Source organism: Coregonus clupeaformis, unplaced genomic scaffold, assembly GCF_020615455.1.
Source record: "Coregonus clupeaformis isolate EN_2021a unplaced genomic scaffold, ASM2061545v1 scaf1058, whole genome shotgun sequence".
NCBI lineage: Eukaryota > Metazoa > Chordata > Actinopteri > Salmoniformes > Salmonidae > Coregonus > Coregonus clupeaformis.
Window position 1 is genome coordinate 163,832 of NW_025534512.1, and position 24,859 is coordinate 188,690.

The following is a 24,859-nucleotide window of genomic DNA, read 5'->3' on the forward strand; positions in this document are numbered from 1 at the left end:
ACGTTGCATACTATTAAACATTCTTTCTTTCGCATACTAAACAGCCTACTATTTAGGACACATGTATGGGTATTTCGGACACGGCCCATGTCTTTGAATGATCAAACCATGAAAGCGTGACAAATAATCTAATCTAACATGTTTGCATAGTATCAAATCAACTAAAATGTTTGAATAGTAATCATAGCAATACCTTATTGCCCAATCAGAAGATGCTCCATAGCAGGGTGCTCATATCCTCTTACTCTGTATCTCTTACAGTCAGTAGACATGGAGGATGGGAAGCCTGATCTGGTGCTGGTCAAAGAGGAGACAATAGAAGACGGACCAGAGAGCATTGATCTGCTGAGTGGACTAAAGATGGGGGCGCAAGGTAAGGGAAAAATAGGATTCATATAATATCCAATAAATATAGTACCCAACATCCAATTTGGACCAAACATTTTTCTAACAATGAGTAAGACATGAGGAATCTAAATAAATGGTCAAGCCACCCATGGACCCCCCACGCCAATCCCACCTTAACAACGAGTATACAGTATCAGTTCTCAATGTCTAACTAGTATGGAGCTGCGGCTCGGAGTATTGTTTCTTCATCCTATGTAATGTATTCTTAACGAATTTGGTGATGGTTTCTTTCCCCTGTTCAGAGAAATTATTCATTGCATATCCAAATCATCTATAAGTAACATCATCGAGTTACACAATACATTTTTAGATACTTCAGGATGATTTGGACATGAAGCGTGAAAATGCTAATATAGGTACCATTGACTTGCATTGGATTTGTGCTACAAATGCTAAAAAGTTAGCATTTGAAACAGTGGGGAACAAAAGCAATGCATTGATTGCTGTCATACCTTTTCCATACACTGCTTACAGGGTAAGGAAACCAATATCTCATTTAGTAATTTGGGTGAACTATCCCTTAAACATTGAGGGGTGGGGATTCTTTAAAAAATAAATAACTTGGAACAGCACCATCTAGTGGTCAGAACCTGGTAATATCAGGATGTAGGATGGGACATAAACCTAACAACTTAAAAGACACATTTTTCTGAACAGGAAAAAAAAATACATCACCAAATTCTCTGGGAATACATTACATAGGATGAAGAAACAATACTCAGAGCCACAGCTCCATACTATATATCAGACATAGAGAACTATATACTCGTTGTTGGTTGACAATTTCTCTGGATTCCTCATGTCTAATTCATTGTTAGTAAAAAATGTGGTCCAAATAGGATGTTATGGACTATATTCATTGAACATTATATGAATCCTATAAATTAAAATGGCCAATTTTGGTGCTATCAATTAGCTTAATTTCTCAGAGATTAAATTATATTTCAACAAAATAATGTTGCAGGAATGCTAATCTTATCTGTTTCGAACAACAGAAACAATTTCAGAACAATCTGAGGTGGTGGGTGTCGAAATCCTCTTTCTTGTGCTTTTTGAGGTGCATCCTTACCAGGAGTCCACCCGCACATTCTGATACAGAAATTAATTGCATCACATACAAAAATGGGTCTGGACAATTAGCTGACAGTGTAAGACGCTTAGTTCCTGACACTTTTCATCACTTGCGACTTAAATTCATATCCCCAGTGGGGTCATAATTTTTCTTTTGACATGTGGACATTCATTGTGGTATTGTATTTAGAAGGAAAGTGCAGTCATCACCTTAAAAATGAAGATTAAGAATTCATTTCATAAGGCTCTAGGCCTAAGACTTTCTTCAGCCTTCTTCACAAACATACTGCTAGGACCTAATAATGTCTTAGTATACGAGGCTGCATGGATGTGTACACTTGCTTACTTGTAGGTTAGGGCTACAACATTTGATATGCGTTTTTTGAATCATTATCTAGCCTACCTTGTCACACATGTGTAACAAAGTGTAAATTGACTGGTCTGGCTAGGTTCACCAAGTGTCCAGTGAGGGCGCAGCTTCTCCAGGAATCTACTGAGGTGAAGCCTAGCCTTCTCCTGGCTTCACAACTTGAAGTCACTCAGACCGAAACACAGGCTATAGGATAGGCCTAATTCAGAAATATTTGTCGCTACAATGAATATAGGCGAAGTTACATAGACGTGTACACTTAATTGTAGGTTTTATATGCATTTATATGCATTTTGGTAATTGGCTACTTCGTCACATTTGCGCTATTTCACTCGACGACCAGCAGTGGAGGATTTTCTCTTTTAAAATAATCTTGGCCTGAATGGGATTTGAACTCACAGCCACCATATGCCAACATGTGGCGTAGACCACTTTAGTGGATGACGCCACTACTCCGCTTAGACCATGGGTAATAAATTAAACCAAGCAGTTGGATGGTTTAACAATCTGCCACTGTTGGCCAAATTTACCTGTTGAACAAATGCGAATGGATGGCAGCTCTACCGTTTAAGGTCTCTGATAGGTTGATTTGTTATTTTGTTACCGGATATAATTATGTGCTCAGCTGGCCGTCCACAGAATCGTGGCTAATTTGGCCATGTTGCCCTATGAGAAAAGCTAGCAGCTAGCCATTTTAGACCGATGGTTTAAACCATGGTCTAAGCAAAAGTTCACAAGTATGGCCCCCATATGTAAAGTCTATTTTCTAACCTCTTCCTGCAGGTGGTTGGCTGGAGGCTAACAGAGGAGACTGGGCGGTCATCTTGGATTCCCAGACTGGTGCAGCCAAGGCCCCGGGGGACGACATGATTGAGCAGGCCAACACCAGAGGCGACAAAGTGGAGGTCAGTGGATGGAAATCCATATGTTTGTTTTTTACCAGCTAAAGATGCACCTGAAGGTCCACACAGGAGAGAGGCTGTTTGCCTGTACGCACTGTGGGAAGAGGTTATTAGAGAGGAGCTACTTTAGGATACACCAGCAGAAAATGCACACGGCCCATGTATAGAGTATAGTGACATGTAATGTAGTACTAGTTAGTTTGTTTGTAGTTAATTCTGTAGGTTTCGGATGTACCGGTAGTAGGGAACTGAATGAGGTGAACTGAGGAAAGAATGAGTATGATGAAGCAGAGTAGATGATATGGTGATGGTTGGTGTGATGGTGTCTGTAAAAATGCTTCACTGATGATAAGTGACAACCTTGTCCTGTTGTTTGATGCTGGTGTTTTATAATGGAGGAAGTTATAGTGCCTTAATTCATGTTTACTTGACAGGAAGTAGTGAAGCTGTGTGTAATGTTGAACCTTTTCTAAAATATTTTAAAATTCATTTTGTCAAAGCGAGGGTACCATATTTTTAAAGAAAAGGTAAAGTGTTACCATAGTGAGAAAAGTTATTGTATTTGTCACATATCGTTTTGTGCAATAAAAGTAATGTACTTCACGTTATGTGAGTGTATGACCATTTTGTTTAAATTAAATACAAAATCAACTCGGTGCTGACTGACTTCCCTTATCTCAGTCAAACCAAAACATTATATTAAATTATTTAATCAACACATAAGGACATTTTTTATAATAAACTCCAATGGCTCCATATTGTTAGGTACTTGAATCACAGTGTTAGAGGCTTGACTGTGGTTAACATTTTATGTCATGTTTCTGTGTGCACAGCAAAGAGTTTCTTATATTAACTTTATGCTTTTCTGTACAATCGTTGTTTTGAAGTGTGCAGTCCATGAGGACCTGCTGAAATCCGGTGTTGCTGGCGGGAGAGACTGGACCTCTGAGGTGGCGGGTCACAAACCCTGCCACCAGATCAGAACCCTGGAGCAGGAGCCGTTGCGCTTCCTTCACGAGTCAGAACCAGGACCCAACCACGAGGGACAGAGACTCCACCACCACCACCAGCACCACACAGAACACAACCAGTGGACAGGTGGACTGAACAACCTAAGTCCTGGTGGTCATCAGAGAGACAGAGGCTCCAGTCAGGGATCCAGTCTGCAGCCCACACTCTTCTCTTCACAGTCTCAGTGCAGGGATGAAGCAGGACCTGGGGCTGATAGAGATAGACCCTCCTGTTCCTATGATACAAGCACCACAGTCTCCATGATGAACAGAGCAGGTCACCCTGCGCTTCAGCCTTCACAGAGAGTGGTGGGAGACCCCCCTGGTGGTAGTCTATCAGGAAGTCTGCCTTCTCCTTCAGGGTCTCGTCTAATGACTAGTGACTGGGTTCATAGAAGGCCTGGGTCTAGCCTTCCACAGTTACCTCATAGTTATCCCACAAATACAGACAGGGCCGGGATGGGCGTTCACCACGAGAGGTACCTAGCCTATAACACAGCACACAATCCCAACAACACCCAAACAATGGCTAGAGGTCAAGGAGGGAGCACAAAGACTAACCACCTGAGGGTGGTGGCTCCTGCTTCTACCTCCTCTGGTGTCATTGGGTCACAACGTGGGAGGCCGAGCATTAGGACGGACGCCGACAAGCCATATGCCTGCCCTACGTGTGGGAAGCGCTTCGCTAAGACGAAATATATCAAGCAGCACCAGACCGTTCACACCAACGAGAGACCCTTCAAGTGCAAACTATGTTACAAGAGCTTCTCCTTCCAGAGTAACCTTATCAAACATAGGAGTGTCCACAACGGGGAGAAATCTTAGCAGTGTGGCTTGAGATGTATGGGGATATCTGGGAACCATTCTTTAGTATTGCTGACATATTATACCTATAATGTGAAGTGTCTTAGAGAGAGTTTTATTTATTTATTACAAAGTCCCTCAGTTGAGCATCTGGGTACGCTCTAATTTGGAGGCGAAAGAAACGCACACCTGTTTAGGCGAGGTGCTGGCTAGCGCAGTAGAACACTTGAAAAATAAAAGGAGAGCCGCACACTCTAGAAGCTCAGATGCAATAATTTAATAACCTAATAACCAACGTTTCGACAGACAAGCTGACGTTGGTTATTAGGTTATTAAATTATTGCATCTGAGCTCCTAGAGTGTGCGGCTTTCCTTTTCTTTTTCAAGTACGCTCACATTCTCACATGATACAGACTTGTTGTTTGGTGTGCTGGCATAGTCAATCCATTTGAATTCACTCACTTTTTGACAGCATCCTTTATGATTTTAAACAAAACGTTCCATGCACGTTTGCCCATGGAAGAAGTTGTCAGAAAGTGACACGTAAATTCCGATGTTGCAGCTTCGATCCTAGTTCACATTATCTGAGTTTTTTTGTGTTGTGCCCGCCATCAGTTGAAACACAACATGCTCTTGAATACAGGGTGGGTGTCATTTCAATCATAGAAATATAATTTATAGAATGGACCTATCCCTTCAGACTACTGCAATTTAGCTGGTACACCATTTACATTTTTATTGAATTGACATATTTACTTTTAATTACTATCACAAAGATGACCTTCGTCCACCCACCGTTTAATGTCAACATAAATGGTCATATCTATTCTCTATTTTTCAATAGGTTTCCTATGGAGGATTGGCAGTATAATTTAGAGTGTGCGACTATTTATTTATATAGCTTACAGTATAATTTAAAACAACAGCTAATTCCCATTCAAGTCAACATTCTCGGATGTGTGGACCTCTAACCATCTTTGTGGTACCATTTTGAAATTTAAAATGTTAGTACATTTATCAGCCAAAACATGACACCAACCATGTATTCAAGAGCGTGTTGTGTCTCAACTGATGGCGGGCACAACACAAAAACCTTAGATGATTTAAAATAGGGTACAACATATGCGAATATGAAAATAATTCTCATTTTACAGGTTTTTAGATAATTGACGTTACATTTTCTTTTTTGACTTTATTTTCTTTTCTTTTAAATAAAATAAATCTCCAGCAATAAAATAGTTTGACAACCCAGTTTGTACGCTTTTAAATATCAATCCAATTTCCAGTGATGAAGACATGGATGTCTCACCTTTTATCTCTTGAATGTTTTGGTATTCAGGTCCAAACAGTTACTTTCTGAGCACTTCTACAATGGGTTTTGTTCAAATCAAAAGGGGTGCCATCAAAAAGTGATTTGAATTCAAATGGATTTACCCATAGCTGAAACACTGTCATTGAAGTGTAACATCATATTTCCCCTCTGAATTTGGTTTTGGCTATGTTCTATTCATAACAAATATAATATCCCTCTTTTTTATAACACCTTTATAACACCCCCTTCCCCCCCGACATTATTTGGCATAATCAGGTGACACCTGTTCTTTTATGTAAAATGTTTTATCAAATCTGTGTCGTGAGTGGGTTACACTGGCGAAAAAGGAAGGAAATGAGAAGTAAAGTGGTGGTGGAAATAGGAAACCCCTAGACTCGTTTTTAGTCGGAGTGAGGGTTTTGGACCAATGTAACCTGGGAGATCCGTTTGAAGTCTCGATAAATGTCATGCATGAGGCGTTGGGTGAAGTGGCGTCAGTAAGGGTCACAAGAAGTGGGCTTATATAGCTTTTTTTTGTGTCAACGAAGCAGAAGAAGCGTGCATTGTGCCTCAAGAAGATATGAGTGGAATGTTTTGTATATGGATCTTCAAAGCAGAGCGGCTATCAAGGAGGTTATATCTGGGGTGGCGCATAAAGTACGTGCAGATTTAATACCTGAGGAAGTAGATGGAGTTGTTGGTGCAGATTGACTGACCCGTGTGGTAGATCGAGTGAAGAAATTAACTTCATCCATACTTTTGTTTACAGCCGAGGCATTGCAAAAAATCCTTTTAAAGGATGGTCTGCCCTCACAGGCCTCCGAGCCTGTTTAGTTGGGATGTGACATGAATGTGACTGAAGGAGTGGGATGGGTTTTTTCAGGGGCGGACTGGGACAAGAATTCGGGCCTGGCATTTTTTCCACACCAGCCCACATCACTGCGCGTGCTGGCAACAATTTCCCCCTGGTGTCATTAACTGTTCCAGTTGGTAGCACCAGCCCATGATACGGTCGAACCCAAAACAACCCAAATCATGAGTTATCATCTAATAAAGTCATTCATAGTGCACATGTTTTTTACATTTCCCCAATATTCCTTTCCAAAATCTGGTCACCTTAATTTTGACAGTAAAATATAGCAACTATAGTCAAATTGTCAACCCAAAATTCATGACATTCACTGTATCAGGATGCATATCAAAGTATCATGAACTCCTACATAACACATCCAAGCAGGAATGTATGAGTTCATGATATTTTGATATGCATCCTAATCCAGTGATTATGAATTTTGACTTTGAATGTATGTTTGCGTGACCTTAGCTCAGCCTATCAGAAAACTGGGCCGGCCCATCCTGGTAGGGGGGCCGGCCATTGCCTACTGATCAGCCAAAGGCTCATTATAGATTAGTATAACAGAGAAATTGGGCAAAATATTTAATAAAGGCCCATGGGCCACCGGCCATGTCACCTTTCTCATTGTTTTATTTATATATATAAACTCAGCAAAAAAAGAAACATCCTTTCACTGTCAACTGTGTTTATTTTCAGCAAACTTAACATGTGTAAATATTTGTATTTGAAGAAAGTAGAGGAAGAGGGGTCAAGGGGGAGGAGTGGTGAGAGTAGTAGATACAGTTGAAGTCGGAAGTTTACATTCACTTAGGTTGGAGTCATTTAAACTCGTTTTTCAACCATCCCACAAATGTCTTGTTAACAAACTATAGTTTTGGCAAGTCTGTTAAGACATCTACTTTGTGCATGACACAAGTAGTTTTTCCAACAATTGTTTACAGACATATTATTTCACTGTATCACTATTCCAGTGGGTCAGAAGTTTACATACAGTGGGGGAAAAAAGTATTTAGTCAGCCACCAATTGTGCAAGTTCTCCCACTTAAAAATATGAGAGAGGCCTGTAATTTTCATCATAGGTACAACTATGACAGACAAAATGAGAAAATTAAATCCAGAAAATCACATTGTAGGATTTTTAATGAATTTATTTGCAAATTATGGTGGAAAATAAGTATTTGGTCACCTACAAACAAGCAAGATTTCTGGCTCTCACAGACCTGTAACTTCTTCTTTAAGAGGCTCCTCTGTCCTCCACTAGTTACCTGTATTAATGGCACCTGTTTGAACTTGTTATCAGTATAAAAGACACCTGTCCACAACCTCAAACAGTCACACTCCAAACTCCACTATGGCCAAGACCAAAGAGCTGTCAAAGGACACCAGAAACAAAATTGTAGACCTGCACCAGGCTGGGAAGACTGAATCTGCAATAGGTAAGCAGCTTGGTTTGAAGAAATCAACTGTGGGAGCAATTATTAGGAAATGGAAGACATACAAGACCACTGATAATCTCCCTCGATCTGGGGCTCCACGCAAGATCTCACCCCGTGGGGTCAAAATGATCACAAGAACGGTGAGCAAAAATCCCAGAACCACACGGGGGGACCTAGTGAATGACCTGCAGAGAGCTGGGACCAAAGTAACAAAGCCTACCATCAGTAACACACTACGCCGCCAGGGACTCAAATCCTGCAGTGCCAGACGTGTCCCCCTGCTTAAGCCAGTACATGTCCAGGCCCGTCTGAAGTTTGCTAGAGTGCATTTGGATGATCCAGAAGAGGATTGGGAGAATGTCATATGGTCAGATGAAACCAAAATATTACTTTTTGGTAAAAACTCAACTCGTCGTGTTTGGAGGACAAAGAATGCTGAGTTGCATCCAAAGAACACCATACCTACTGTGAAGCATGGGGGTGGAAACATCATGCTTTGGGGCTGTTTTTTCTGCAAAGGGACCAGAACGACTGATCCGTGTAAAGGAAAGAATGAATGGGGCCATGTATCGTGAGATTTTGAGTGAAAACCTCCTTCCATCAGCAAGGGCATTGAAGATGAAACGTGGCTGGGTCTTTCAGCATGACAATGATCCCAAACACACCGCCCGGGCAACGAAGGAGTGGCTTTGTAAGAAGCATTTCAAGGTCCTGGAGTGGCCTAGCCAGTCTCCAGATCTCAACCCCATAGAAAATCTTTGGAGGGAGTTGAAAGTCCGTGTTGCCCAGCGACAGCCCCAAAACATCAATGCTCTAGAGGAGATCTGCATGGAGGAATGGGCCAAAATACCAGCAACAGTGTGTGAAAACCTTGTGAAGACTTAAAGAAAACGTTTGACCTGTGTCATTGCCAACAAAGGGTATATAACAAAGTATTGAGAAACTTTTGTTATTGACCAAATACTTATTTTCCACCATAATTTGCAAATAAATTCATTAAAAATCCTACAATGTGATTTTCTGGGAAAATAATTCTCATTTTGTCTGTCATAGTTGACGTGTACCTATGATGAAAATTACAGGCCTCTCTCATCTTTTTAAGTGAGAGAACTTGCACAATTGGTGGCTGACTAAATCATTTTTTCCCCCACTGTACACTAAGTTGACTGTGCCTTTACACAGCTTGGAAAATTCCAGAAAATGATGTCAGGCTTTAGAAGCTTCTGATAGGCTAATTGACATAATTTGAGTCAATTGGAGGTGTACCTGTGGATGTATTTCAAGGTCTACCTTCAAACGCAGTGCCTCTTTGCTTGACATCATGGGAGAATCTAAAGAAATCAGCCAAGACCTCAGAAAAAATTGTAGACCTCCACAAGTCTGGTTCATCCTTGGGAGCAATTTCCAAACGCCTGAAGGTACCACGTTCATCTGTACAAACAATAGTACGCAAGTATAAACACCATGGGACCACGCAGCAGTCATACCGCTCAGGAAGGAGACGCTTTCTGTCTCCTAGAGATGAACGTACTTTGGTGCGAAAAGTGCAAATCAATCCCAGAACAACAGCAAAGGACCTTGTGAAGATGCTGGAGGAAACAGGTACAAAAGTATCTATATCCACAGTAAAACGAGTCCTATATCGATATAACCTGAAAGGCCGCTCAGCAAGGAAGAAGCCACTGCTCCAAAAGCGCCATAAAAAAGCCAGACTACGGTTTGCAACTCACATGGGGACAAAGATCATACTTTTTGTAGAAATGTCCTCTGGTCTGATGAAACAAAAATAGAACTGTTTGGCCATAATGACCATCGTTATGTTTGGAGGAAAAAGGGGGTAGCTTGCAAGCCGAAGAACACCATCCCAACCGTGAAGCACAGGGGTGGCTGCATCATACTGTGAGGGTGCTTAGCTGCAGGAGGGACTGGTGCACTTCACAAAATAGATGGCATCATGAGGAAGGAAAATTATGTGGATATATTGAAGCAACATCTCAAGACATCAGTCAGGAAGTTAAAGCTTGGTCGCAAATGGGTCTTCCAAATGGACAATGACCCCATGCATACTTCCAAAGTTGTGGCAAAATGGCTTAAGGACAAAAAAGTCAAAGTATTGGAGTGGCCATCACAAAGCCTTGACCTCAATCCTTTAGAACATTTGTGGGCAGAACTGAAAAAGTGTGTGCGAGCAAGGAGGCCTACAAACCTGACTCAGTTACACCAGCTCTGTCAGGAGGAATGGGCCAAAATTCACCCAACTTATTGTGGGAAGCTTGTGGAAGGCTACCTGAAATGTTTGACCCAAGTTAAACAATTTAAAGGCAATTCTACCAAATACTAATTGAGTGTATGTAAACTTCTGACCCACTGGGAATGTGACGAAAGAAATAAAAGCTGAAATAAATCATTCACATTCGTAAAATAAAGTGGTGATCCTAACTGACCTAAAACAGGGAATTTTTACTAGGATTAAATGTCAGGAATTGTGAATGTATTTGGCTAAGGTGTATGTAAACTTCCGACTTCAACTGTATGTACCAGTACAGAGGGATAGGCCAACAAGTGATATATGTTTCAGTAAGATTGGATTTTTAACATTTATAGCAATGGTTATTCATTGTACTGCAGGGATGGAACGTAAGTCTAAGAAAATTGAGGTTGTGGTGGCAGCTGCAGAGAGGTATTTGGGTGTGCGAGACTTGACATCAGAAGAGTTACAGGGTGTGTTAAGCGGTGATGTCCCATCCTTTCAGGTTGAGGGCATGAGGTAGGAATGAATATATTTAAATAGTGGAGTAGGGTGGTGTTAATTATTAATAATATTTTTTTGAATATTTATTTTTGAATTTCTGAGTGTAGTGTTAGATGGTAGGGTATTTCTTTATTTTATTTTTCAAGCAAAATATAAGGGAGTTGTACTCCAGTCTAGTAGGTGGTGGTAATGCAACAAATTGGATGCCAACCGCCGTTAAACCTCTTTAAACAGATGGGTATTCAGATACGATTTACTTGGGTCCCAGCCCATGTGAGGGTGTAGGGGAACGATGCAGTAGATGTACTGGCTAAACAAGCACTTAGTAGTGGGGATGTTGATGTTGAAGTTTCAATGAGCAAGGCAGAGGCAAAAAGACTGATATATACAGTGATGGTGAAGAGATGGCAGGAGCAGTTGAATAGAGATAATAAGGGAAGGCATTTATTTCAAGTACAGAGGAAAGTCGGGGAGGGGAGGACGGCAGGAAGGGACAGAAGAGAGGAGGCTATTTTTACAAGATTAAGGGTGGGACACAGCCAGTTGAATAAGACATTAAATGTGATAGGAAAGCATCCAACAGGAAAGTGTGATTATTGTCAGCAAACAGAGACTGTGGAGCATGTATTGCTACAGTGTAGGCAGTATCAGAGGGAAAGAGAGAGGGTGAGATCTAGTATGAGGGAGAAGGGGATACAGGAAATTCGTTTAAAGAGTATATTGAGTAGAACGTCATTAGATATAGTGTCAAATATTTTATATTTTTTAAGAGAAACAGGGCTGGCAGGTTGGATTTAGTTTATCCCTGTCTCTGGCCCACACTCCAGTACAGTATGTGGCGGTAATGCACCATAAACCCCACTGAAGAAGAAGAAGAAGTTAAACCTCATCGAAGAAGAAGAATATCACTTTTGCTATGGCAATAGCAGCTAGAGGTAGGAGATAAATGTGCAGGTAACGGGTGGTCAATAGGGACTGAGTTTTCATTTGAAAATAACACATTTAGGCTGAATTGGCATTTAACAGGGCAAATTGGCTAGGTTATATTGTATCTGTGCGCTGACGATTCATTTGATACATTGTAGTTTATTTCCTCAGACCTTTTTTTCGGCCCCTATCCTTTCCCCATTCAGTTTTCCCATAGGGATGGCTGAAAGAACCAGAGGTAACTTATTTCCGGGTTTTAGGACTACAAGCTGGCGTGCTCTATTGATTTTTACTTTAAGCAAATCTAAGCGATATCCGACTCCGACTCATCATCGTAATAAAGTCCAGAATCTCGCGGTAGTTCAATTGTAAATCTCGTCCGTAGCTGTACTCTATCTAGTCACAACCGTTTCATAGCGGTACCAAGAACAGTTTCCACGTAATCGTTTTTATTGTTTAGACATTTATTAACACCATGTAACTGAAACGTATGACTCATTTAACGGCACAGCATCATATACTTACCCCAGGTAGTCTTTAATTCGCATTGGAGACGGGACTTAGTTGATAGATGTTATCTAGGTAACGCTTGTTAGCTGCTAACAATGGCTAACTGTATGGGTTTTCACACTCAAATAGCCTCCATCATGGAGGTGCTAGCGAATGCAGCCGTGACAGAGATCTGTAAACTCGTAGACGACGACTATGCTGTGTTTCGTTTAGAAATAACTCAAAGCCGGAAAGAAAACAGGGGATTGCGGAGGAAACTACAGCTACAGGAACTGAAGGTGGCACGGGAGCGCGCAGAGAGGACAATACGAGAGCGCGTCCTCGTCAGTCGTCCCAGTAGTGTCAAGATCCTTGACCGATACAGAGGAATGGCAAGAGGTACAGTTTGCAGAAAGCCTAGACTGCGCGGCCTTTCGCCGTTCATATGAAATTATATTGGTCACATACACATATTTAGTATTGCGGGTGTAGCGAAATTCTTGTATATAGCTAATTGTATGTCGCACCGTTCCCCTCTGCATGTGTTCAGATGTGTTACCCAGAATTGGGTCTTAGTCAGTTTTTGGATAGTATGATTACTTGGCAAAGACACTATCATATTCTAACCAAAATCTTGATTTACTGCATTTCCTATTATTTACTCAATGAAAACAATGTGATGCATGGAACATAATACATAATCAATTAATAGTATAGTATAAGAAGTTATGAGAAGTGTTACCTTACATCCTTGCCAATTGTAGACAGTGTCAACATAGCCACGGGAAGTAGGGGTGCTGAGTGTGCTGCAGCTCCCCCTGATAAATCGAAATGTAAAACATGAAGATATTAAACCCCCCCCCCAAAAAAATAAAAAATCCCACCAAATTAGTGCACTAGGCCTTTATTACACCTAACCAAACACCTCTTTTACCCCAATCACACTCTCAGGTGAAGGACATCTCACTGGAGGACACAGGAGCTTTGTGAAGCCAGCAGGACACAATACATGGAGAGATGACCAACCAATCACTGTTGATGAGGGGAGTGGAACCTCAACCCAGCACGTTATTGTGATAGAGGTTAGTGTATTAGTGTTGCATAAAACCTGTTACTTTGTAAATCAAATGTGGCCCTTTTATTTCAGAAAGGCTGCCCTCAGCTATTCACTTGCTTACATGTGCATCCTAATTTATCTGCCATAGGGGAGCTTGTGAGACTTCACTACGACGTTGAGTACGGTTACATGCACACAATAATGCGATTATTGTGGATAGTCAGATTAATATAATAGTTTGATTAAAACGTTGACATGCTTTGCAAGAAGAATGATTTCCCTAATTATCATCTTTACATGGACACATCTGAAAGGCTAGCTCTTGGCACTCTGATAAATGTAGAAAATCGCCAATCAAAATAAATGTTGTATCACATGTTATTTTTGGGAAGCATATTTGATTCTGAGTTGGGACCTGTAAAGTTTGTATGTGAAAACAACTTCTAAGATGCATACATTCAGTTGTTCCAAACTCATTTCACTAGCGCTAAAGAGGGAGGCTCGCTCGACTGGGGTTAGCACATGCACAGATCAAATACACTGCTGGAACACCGATTTAAGATATTTACATGTCCTAATAATTCAAAAGATGGCTCAGAAAACCAGGTGTTTTAATCGGCGTATGCTTACTTCGATTTTGACCTTACGGCAATTAAGATAAGCAGAGTAAGGTGTTTACATAACTATTGCATAATCTGCCTACTGCCATAATCAGCTTAATATCACATTATTACTGTGCATGTAAACGTACTCTTTGTTATCCAATTTAACTAATGTACCGATAATAACCTCCTCTCTTGTGTCAGTCTGCAGAGGCTGCAGGTCCTGGGGTCAAGCAGGAGCGGTCTGAAGGAGAGGAGGACCCACGGCACAGCAGAGACATCCAGACTGGAGGGTCTGTAGCGCCCCCTGTAGCCACGGAGGACAACACCACCACCCCAGCGCCGCCCAGGACCCAACGCAGCATCACGGAGGTCAGTGGAACGCAGAACGCCGTCCTCAAGTCAGAGACAGACACCAAGACTTTAACTGTAACACACAGGCTCTTACACACAGCATCTGACCACAGATCAGACCCAGAGAGACATGGGCTGGGGAGACTGGGCTGTCCTCCTGCTCCCGGCTCAGACTATGTACCGGTATTTCACCAGAACGAGAGGATGGTTCATTCTCGTGAGGATGGTGATGGTGACGCATTAGACACTGGCGGTGATGATCCGTCTTGTTCTTACGCTACAGAGATGGACCCTGGCAACATATCCTTGGGTTTAGAGACACAGACTGATCTGTCTAGAGGGGACTGGAACCAGTACAGTAGTAGTGTATACTCTGAAGGGTGCCAAGATAAGAAAGGGGAGGGTCTGGTCATAGATGAAGTGACTGTGAAAGTGGAGGACAACGATTCTCCTACATGGAATGCAGATAATCACTTCGGAGACGGACACTCACAGGGAAGATATTTCTTAGATTACAGGGAAAGATTAAAGACAAATCCAAATGTTGCGACCCACTCGCCTTTATACGCGTTCGGGGACCGTGACCCAGTGTCCACGTCGATGGGGCCTTCCGATTCACACGGCCACGTCCTTTTCGATCAGGTATTGCACTCAAACGACAGTGCTAGAGCCCAGGCTCGGGAAGGGGGAGCAACATCATGCAATAGTAAAGAGAAACAGTTCCTCTGCATGTTCTGTAACAAAGGCTTCAGCAGCCCCCAGAATGTGGATATTCACCAGAGGGTCCACAGAGGGGTTAAACCCTTCAGCTGTACCCAGTGTCACATGCGCTTCGCCCAGTCTAGTGACCTGAAGAGGCACCAGAGGGTCCACATAGGGGTGAAACCCTTCAGCTGTACCCAGTGTCACATGCGCTTCACCCAGTCTAGTGACCTGAAGAGGCACCAGAGGGTCCATACAGGGGAGAAACCCTACAGCTGCCCCCAGTGTCACATGAGCTTCACCCAGGCTGGCAGCCTGAAGAGGCACCTGAAGGTCCACACGGGAGAAAGGCCGTTTGCCTGTCCGCACTGCGGGAAGAGGTTCTCAGAGAGGAGATACCTTAGGATACACCAGCAGAAAAACCATTCCACTCTATGAACTAGAAACAATTCCATGTTATTGCTTATTACGTTTAGATCAAACCCTGCATTAAAGACAAAGATTACTTTTCATTGTTGTCAGCAGAAAAGATCCACAGATGCATTTGGAGTAGAGAAAGTAACACATTTCAGTGTTGAATATTCCTGGTTTGATCGAGAATGACTGATGATTGGCTGGAAGAAATTAATAATAAGAAGCTTGTGGGAGATGTTTTGTTAGACTTCAGTGCAGCTTTTGACATTCTCGATCATAATTTGCTGCTGGAAAAATGTATGTTGTGGCTTTACATGCCCTGCTATATCGTGGATTGAGCGTTACCTGTCTAACAGAACACAGGTAGAGTCGGGCATTCCCCAGGGCAGTTGTCTAGGCCCCTTACTTTTTTCAATCTTTACCAATGAGCTGGCACTGAGTAAAGCCTGTGTGTCTATTACTGCTTTCACTGTATTTTGCTTGTAAAAATAAAAAAGAGGGCAATGTTTATAGGACCCCCTTAAAAACAGGTCCATTTTTACCACATTCTTGCCTGCATATGCATTTTATACCTGCTGTGCGCATGCCGGCATCCAGGTGATGAGTGGTGGTAGTAGTGGTGTGCAGATGCTGGTGGGCGTTTATTTTAATAAATCCATTGAATATACACCATCAAAAATAAATATATTATACATTTTTTCAAGCAGGTCCTAAGAAACATAAGACTAATAAAATGTATTTTCAAAGGAATAGAATAGGCCTAGCATATTGAGTTTAATTATGTTACGTCCAAATGAATTAAATCAATAGTTCATTATTTTGTTCATTAAACACACAAGACACACCTACCCCGATCAGTCAACACACATGTATTTTATAGTAAGAAAATAATGGAATAAAATGCAAATAAAAATTTTCCTACACAACCGCTGTCATTTAAAAAAGAGATACTGAAACAGAGCCCAAACCCATGCTTTTTTGATCCACGTTTAATCTATTTCCTACCCTCACTCCACTTTGTTAGGGAGCAGGCGTAAGGTCTTATCTTCATCATGATACTGATAGAAGATAAGCTTGGAGTTGCCTATACGCGATCGAGCAAAATAATAGGGCTACACTTGATTTAGGCTACATTATTGCATGCTATATGTTTCTGATTTGCCCAGCCAGAAACCAATTAACCAAATAGCCTGAGACAAGTCGGTGAAGTCACAGGCTTTTGGTCAGGAGTAGGCCTAGGCTACTAAGCGATTGCGAGTGAAGAGCAAAAGAATCCACTTGTTAAACTGCATATTAAACGGCCTATATTACAGGCTGACAAAATGTTCTAATAAATGAGCCAACTATACAACATGATCATGAGCAGCACTCACCTCAACTTAGCTAACGTTTCCCCAGTCTAATTGTAACCTAACAAATATCCAAACGGAGATTCAATGAAATCAAAAATCTGACATTGAGTCCCCACGCTTGTCTCAAAGCAGCACGATGGCGCTGTCCCAAACGAAACGGTGCTGAAATGATCATCTAGTTGACCACGTGGGTAGGCTATTGCTTCAAATGTATTACAACGGTTGGATGACTTTGGGAGTTTCATCAAGCAACAATTTGATACATGCCTTCAATTGCATTAACCTACTTTATTCCATCATGTTTGTCATTCAGTGATATTTATTCCCACAGTAATTCTTTATGGATCCATCCAGTTGTGGTTAAGAAAACAGTGCACACTTAGTGGTGGGCTATGCGAAAAGATGGGCGAAGTGACATGCCTCAAAGTTTAGAAACTGACGGGAGGATGGTTACAGGGTGGTGCCAAGCAACCATCAAGAGATTAAGAGCGTAGTGCATGTCAATGCCGCCTCAGAATTACGGCTATGTATCATACTAAGCCGTATGCAGAACTTTACCGAATTGATTACTAGGTCGTTAGGTAGAAATAAAAGTTTAGGCTTTGATACCGGCAATACCTTTCAGGTATAAAGTAAAGGCCGAAAAAAGTTGGCGGTATGGTAAAAATGGCAAAAAAATAACGATATATGCATGCTGAACATTAAACACGTCAGCTACTGCAACAAGTGAAATCACTGCAACACTTAAAGAACTGCAGTCAGTTTTAGAATGGGTGGCAAGTAATAAGCTAGTACTAAATCTTTAAATAAATAAACAACTAAAAGCATTGTATTTGGGACAAACCATTCACTTGGCAGCAGCTAATGGGGATCCCTAATAAATACAAATACATTGTGTGATATACACTGAGTGTACAAAACATTAGGAACACCTCCCTACTATTGAATTACACCACCTTTTGCCCTCAGAACAGCCTTCATTTGTCGAGGCATGGACTTTACAAGGTGTCGAAAGCTTTCCACAGGGATGCTGGCCCATATTGACTCCAATGCTTCCCACAGTTGTGTCAAGTTGGCTGGATGTCCTTTGGGTGGTGGACCATTCTTGATACACACGGGAAACTGTTGAATGTGAAAAACCCAGCAGCATTGCAGTTCTTGACACACTCAAACCGGTGCGCCTGGCACCTACTACCATACCCCGTTCGTTCAAAGGCACTTAAATCTTTTGTCTTGCACATTCATCCTCTGAATGGCACACACAATCCATGTCTCAATTGCCTCTAGGCTTAAAAATCATTTTTTAACCTGTCTCCTCCCCTTCATCTACACTGATTTAAGTGGATTTAACAGGTGATAGATCATAGCTTTCACCTGGATTCATCTGGTCAGTCTATGCCATGGACAGAGCAGGTGTTCCTAATGTTTTGTACAATGTGTATAAGCCACATACAAGCCTAAAAAGTCTGTTACATATTGTGTTTGTACTGTGTTGGATATGTGATGTTAACAAATGCCTATTTCATTACTTTGATTATACTACTTAATTTTCAATTAGAAAATGAATGCAGTTTATCAAGTTGATGCAGATTTTTTGTTGAGACGTGTATGTGTGGTTTTCATATGGTTTCTTTAAAACTTGTTTGTTTAATAAACACAAAATGGGACTTTTCATTCTAAGGCTTTCATTCTCTCTCTTTAGTAAACATCACATCTGATCTCACCCTGTTCTGCATACACCGACAGCACTTTATTACCAATATACACTTAAATATAAATAAATATACCCACACACTAACAAACACCTACAGTACACATCAAAATAGTTTAGTCAGGCTTGTCTGATGATGACTTGCTTTATCATAGCGGACTCATATTTATGTCCATGATGAGTTTAACAACAATTAAGTCATTCTGTAACTACAGTATAGGACTCAAACATATTGGGGATGGGTAAACACACTGGGGCCATACTTGCGAACATTAGAAAAAGTTTACGTTAAAGGTAAAGTTTAAGTATCAGCAAATTAAAATCCTTGACGTAGTGGCATGTGATCAAAGGCTACGTGTTAGCTGTTCCCATTACATAAGCTTGCACATTTAGCCCTATGGTAACCTTACCAGGTGGCTGTGATTATTTCCTGTAACAAATTCTGCATCAGGCAAATAAAATCATCAACGTAGTTGGACGTGTTCCAACACTTGTTCATGGAAGCGTCCTTAACAGAAGTATAACAGCACGTACTGATAATCAAAACAACTGCATCACGTGTATTTGACTGACTGGTCAAATTGCTTTCTGTGTAGAGTGCCTAGCTCCATGTAATTGTGGTAAGGGTTCGAATCTCACATTAGTGTGTTGAAGGGATGTAGCCTACAGCCAACAGCTTGAAAATGAAGATTAAGAATGAATTTAATAAGGAGCGACCTCTTTCTTCAGTCTTGCAGACAAACACTGCTATGGCCTAATAATCATATTACATAGGCTATATTACATGGATGTGTACACCTAATGTATGCCTACAATGTTTTGTATGCATTTTTATAATAATCTAATTCGTCACATATGCCTTATTTGACTCGAGGACGAGCATTACAAAGTGTTATAGATTAGGATTACAGGTTGCACTCTCACTACAGTTCTTTTAAATAAGTTTATTGTGAGTCCGGACTCGAACCCACGCTTAGCACAGTATGTAAAAGATTCCAAATTGACAGTCTTGGTAGAGGAAGACACTTGTCTAATCAGATGGTGAATTACTTATATTTGACAAAGTCATCTAACTCTCTGCTTCTCATATACTGTACTATAGGAACTCCGATCAACAGTAGAGCTAAAGCCTACATTCATTCACATCATATAGTGTCCTCCTTATGCTATAAGTTATTAATGCGTATGGGACTTTGTATGGTACACTTCAATTCACTTCGACAATGTGAGTGTGGGCTATAGACCTATGGAAATAAAAATGAATCACTGCTGGAACCCTCTCATGTGAAATCCATGAATTCAATGTAAAAATGCAGACCGATACATAGGCTACTGGCACCGCTACATAAATAATCAACGCTACTCTAGTATAGGCTATATTACATAGACGTGTAGGTTGACACTTACATGTACAATGTTATATATGCATTATTATAATCATCCACTTCGTCACATATGCGTGGACCATGCGTGAAAACTGTTTTCCTTAACAAGGAATGCTTGAAGCAAGGGGGGGCTCGAACCTGCGGTTAATGAACACTGTTGTTTACGGGTCAACCGCTTTAGCGGTGTTTGCCACCAGGAAAGCAATGATGGTTACGGTACATGACAGCTATCTGACAAGTCAATAAGGCTCTTCAACTTTTTTTTAAAAAAACTATGCACGATAAACGTATGTTGTATAGACCTCCTTCATATTTTCTCTGTAAAAAGCACATGGATGTACACTACCAGTCAAACGTTTGGACACACCTACTCATTCAAGGGTTTTTCTTTATCTTTACATTTTTTACATTGTAGAATTATAGTGAAGACATCAAAACTAGGAAATAACACATATGGAATCATGTAGTAACCAAAAAAGTGTTAAACAAATCAAAATATATTTTATATTTGAGATTCTTCAAATAGCCACTCTTTGCCTTGATGACAGCTTTGCACACTCTTGGCATTCTCTCAACCAGCTTCATGAGGTAGTCACCTGGAATGCATTTTAATTAACAGGTGTGCCTTCTTAAAAGTTAATTTGTGGAATTTCTTTTCTTCTTAATGCGTTTGAGCCAATCAGTTTTGTTGTGACAAGGTAGGGGGGGGGTATACAGAAGATAGCCCTATTTGGTAAAAGACCAAGTCCATATTATGGCAAGAACAGGTCAAATAAGGGTAGAGCCTAACTGGCAAACATATGCAGTACGTGAGTTTCAAGTTTGGGGAAGATAATCTTCACCATAGAAATGCACCTTTATAATAAAAGCATTACATATGTAATCGCATTTGCGGTCACTTTTGATGATTGTGATTGTTTCCCACTAATGGAACATTCGCGCTTATAGCCTACTGCTGTGTGCGCATCGCTGCGCTTATAATGTGAAGAAATAGCCGAATAGTTGATCAACATTTAAAGCTAAACATTCAGATTTTTTAGGGGGCATTACGGCCACACAAAAGGGATGCCGCCAGGAAATTAGAGGCTTATGTAATGGGAACAGCTAACATGTAGCCTTTGATCACGTGCCACTACATCAACGATTTTAATAGGCTGAGGCTTAAACCCTTATACTCGTGGGATTTGGCCTATATGGATCGAGCTAAATTGAAATGTTGCTTACAGAAGAAATATGGAAAGCATATGAATAACCAATCAAAATGGAACAGTTTGGGGATTATGGGAAAATTATTAGACTAAAGGTGAGGACAAAACAGTTAATCTGACACAAGACTGAATCCAAACATTACACTGTTGAGTTTATGTGTATTTTACATTTACTGTAATATTCGCCGCGTTTGTTAATAACGAAATCTGAAAATACTCTGGATACATTCAATAACATAAGAATATTCATGGGAAATTTGGGGCACCGTAAGAAAGAAAAATGACAAGGGTTTGAGTGAGAGGACTAACTCAATGCACTTTTATGACTCAAAGAAGAGTCAACTATAAGGTCCTGTTTTGAGCTCTCCTAGCTGTGCTTTTGAGGAACTAAAGCAAGTTTGATTTTGAACACAGCCCTGCATCCCCACCATCACACAATTACTGTTGTTTACACATTCCAAAAAACAGTCGATTTAAATCACAATCTGGTTAGGTGGGCATCATTTGAAAGCGTGTTCTATTGCCAACATGACTAGCTAAGTTACAAAATACGATCTTACAGTGTTAGGCTTTCACAAGGCAATTCAGAGAAGCAGATCGTAAATTTGTTGCGCAGATCGTAAATTTGTTGCGTGTTCCCTGCCAAATTTCTTCACAATACAACAAACAGGCTCATTCTATTCAGAACAACCCAGGGTATGACGCCATGTCATCTTGTAACTGTACATCATAGTGATCATAAACGTTGACACTGTATATGACATGAGTTTTATGATAAGGAAATCAAAGCGGTATTTATTATAATTCTCAACGCCTCATCTCTCAAAATACATTGAGTCCTCTTTATTTACAGCATTTCCCTCACTCAGACAAAACATTTGTAAAAGCTGCCCAATTAGCGGGAGGGATGGGGTCAACTTCTTGTTGTGCACAGTGTTCAAGTTCAGAACCGCTGTCAGTCAAAACCAATACTGTGCTGTGAAGTGGAGACCTTTAGCTCTGACGTCATGTATAGCATGATACTGTACAGCATTCCAGTTTAGGCGCGTAACAGTGTCCAAATCTGCTATTTTGAACAGGTATACGGGTACGAGTGTAAAGAGCTACACTTAACCTTGAACTTTTTCTAATGTTCGCATGTATGGCCCCCACATGTTGAAAGTGTGTTTATTATCTGTGTGTACATACCTGAGGGAGTGTATGTCTGTGTAATCTGTATCACCTGTCTCTTCCAGGAAGAGGAGGGTCCAGAGGTGCTTCTGTTGAAGGAGGAGGGGTGTGAGGAGGGTCTGGGGAACCATGAGGGGACCATGGTTGTGGAGGACAACCAGACTACACCTCCTCCTGAACCCACAGAGGAACCAGCTGAGCAGCACAGGAACACACACAGTCTCACTGAGGTGAGCCCACTGTGAACTACTGTCTGAATGGTATTAGGTCAGGGCCCGTATCCACAAAGGCTCTCAGAGCAGGAGTGCTGATCTAGGATCAGTTTAGCCTTTTAGATCATAATGAATAAGAATATATGGAGAGATCCTAGAACAGCACTCCTACTCTGAGACTCTTTGTAGATACGGGCCCAAGGCTTGAATAATTTTGTCTTAAGTGTGGGAAAATGTATTTGAATGATCAAACCATGAAAGACTGTCAAGTAATCAAATCAACTAATACATTTGCATAGTATCAAATCAACTAACATATTTGCATAGCAATCCCTCATTGCCCAATCAGAAGATGCTCCATCGCAGGGTGCTCATATCAGATTTCTTGATCCAACATCCTCTCACTCTGTATCTCTTACAGTTAATAGACATGGAGGATGGGAAGCCTGATCTGCTGCTAGTCAAAGAGGAGACCATAGAGGACGGTCCAGAAAGCATTGATCTGCTGAGTGGACTAAAGATGGGGGAGCAAGGTAAGAAATACAGTTCAGAGAAAATGATTTATTTCAGCTTTTATTTCTTTCATCACATTCCCAGTGGGTCAGAAGTTTACATACACTCAATTAGTATTTGGTAGAATTGCCTTTAAATTGTTTAACTTGGGTCAAACGTTTTGGGTAGCCTTCCACAAGCTTCCCACAATAAGTTGGGTGAATTTTGGCCCATTCCTCCTGACAGAGCTGGTGTAACTGAGTCAGGTTTGTAGGCCTCCTTGCTCGCACACGCTTTTTCAGTTCTGCCCACAAATGTTCTATAAGATTGATTGTGATGGCCACTCCAATACCTTGACTTTGTTGTCCTTAAGCCATTTTGCCACAACTTTGGAAGTACGCTTGGGGTCATTGTCCATTTGGAAAACCCATTTGCGACCAAGCTTTAACTTCCTGACTGATGTCTTGAGATATTGCTTCAATATATCCACATAATTTTCCTTCCTCATGATGCTATCTATTTTGTGAAGTGCACCAGTCCCTCCTGCAGCAAAGCACCTCCACAGCATGATGATGCCACCCCCGTGTTTCAAGGTTGGGATGGTGTTCTTCGGCTTAAAAGCGATCCCTTTTTCCTCCAAACATAGCGATGGTCATTATGGCCAAACAGTTCTATTTTTGTTTCATCAGACCAGAGGACATTTCTCCAAAATGTACAGTCTTTGTCCCCATGTGCAGTTGCAAACCGTAGTCTGGCTTTTTTATGGTGGTTTTGGAGCAGTGGCTTCTTCCTTGCTTAGCGGCCTTTCAGGTTATGTCGATATAGGACTTGTTTTACTGTGGATATAGATACTTTTGTACCTGTTTCCTCCAGCATCTTCACAAGGTCCTTTGCTGCTGTTCTGGGATTGATTTGCACTTTTCGCACCAAAGTACGTTCATCTCTAGGAGACAGAAAGCGTCTCCTTCCTGAGCGGTATGACTGCTGCGTGGTCCCATGGTGTTTATACTTGCGTACTATTGTTTGTACAGATGAACGTGGTACCTTCAGGCGTTTGGAAATTGCTCCCAAGGATGAACCAGACTTGTGGAGGTCTACAATTTTTTTTCTGAGGTCTTGGCTGATTTCTTTTGATTTTCCCATGATGTCAAGCGAGGAGTTTGAAGGTAGGCCTTGAAATACATCCGCAGGTACACCTCAAATTGACTCAAATGATGTCAATTAGCCTATCAGAAGCTTCTAAAGCCATGACATAATTTTCTGGAATTTTCCAAGCTGTTTAAAGGCACAGTCAACTTAGTGTATGTAAACTTCTGACCCACTGGAATTGTGATACAGTGAATTATAAGTGAAATAATCTGTCTTTAAACAATTGTTGGAAAAATTACTTGTGTCATGCACAAAGTAGATGTCCTAACCGACTTGCCAAAACTATAGTTTGTTAACAAGAAATTTGTGGAGTGGTTGAAAAACTAGTTTTAATGACTCCAACCTTAGTCTATGTAAACTTCCGACTTCAACTGTACATATAGCCTACATACCAAGTTTATTATAGTTTTGTGTTTTTATATTAGTTTTTATTTCTATTAGTTTTAAGATTTGTATTTGAAATTCAGTTTAGTTTCAGTTCGTTTTCAGATCTGATTTCCTCGCTTTGAAGTTTTATAAAAACATTTCTATTGCGTTTGTATATTTTTTTGTTTTGGGGTCAGAAAGTAGCCTATTCGTGGGAGGCTAGGAGCCATTTATAGTGTCTCTGTTTTTGGGGATGTCACTTCTTGCCACTGTGGGGCAGTAATACATAAGGTGATGGGTCAGGTCAGTAGGTTAGGTTTAAAGGTAGACTCAGTGAGATGACGTAGA

The 24,859-nt window shown here is 41.0% G+C and overlaps 2 protein-coding genes across 2 annotated transcripts; both read left to right on the forward strand.

Moving 5' to 3' along the window:
• Positions 1 to 337: 337 nt before the first annotated feature.
• On the forward strand, positions 338 to 4,807 carry LOC121536071 (zinc finger protein 768). The gene is made up of 3 exons (XM_041843380.2): positions 338 to 373; positions 2,633 to 2,754; positions 3,639 to 4,807. Exons 1-3 carry the CDS (start codon positions 361 to 363, stop codon positions 4,584 to 4,586), a joined length of 1,083 nt encoding a protein of 360 aa, XP_041699314.2. The 5' UTR covers positions 338 to 360; the 3' UTR covers positions 4,587 to 4,807.
• An 8,594-nt stretch (positions 4,808 to 13,401) lies between these two features.
• LOC123486195 (zinc finger protein with KRAB and SCAN domains 1-like) lies at positions 13,402 to 15,877 on the forward strand. Its single transcript, XM_045217440.1, has 2 exons — positions 13,402 to 13,419; positions 14,201 to 15,877. Exon 2 carries the CDS (start codon positions 14,555 to 14,557, stop codon positions 15,488 to 15,490), a length of 936 nt encoding a protein of 311 aa, XP_045073375.1. The 5' UTR covers positions 13,402 to 13,419; positions 14,201 to 14,554; the 3' UTR covers positions 15,491 to 15,877.
• The last annotated feature ends 8,982 nt before the right edge of the window (positions 15,878 to 24,859 follow it).

Excerpts from the sequence above, each read along its gene's own strand:
- LOC123486195 (XM_045217440.1), top strand. The coding sequence starts at position 14,555 with ATGGTTCATTCTCGTGAGGATGGTGATGGTGACGCATTAGACACTGGC.
- LOC121536071 (XM_041843380.2), top strand. Across the intron at positions 2,755-3,638 it reads CCAGAGGCGACAAAGTGGAG|TGTGCAGTCCATGAGGACCT; the intron begins GTCAGTGGATGG and ends GTTGTTTTGAAG.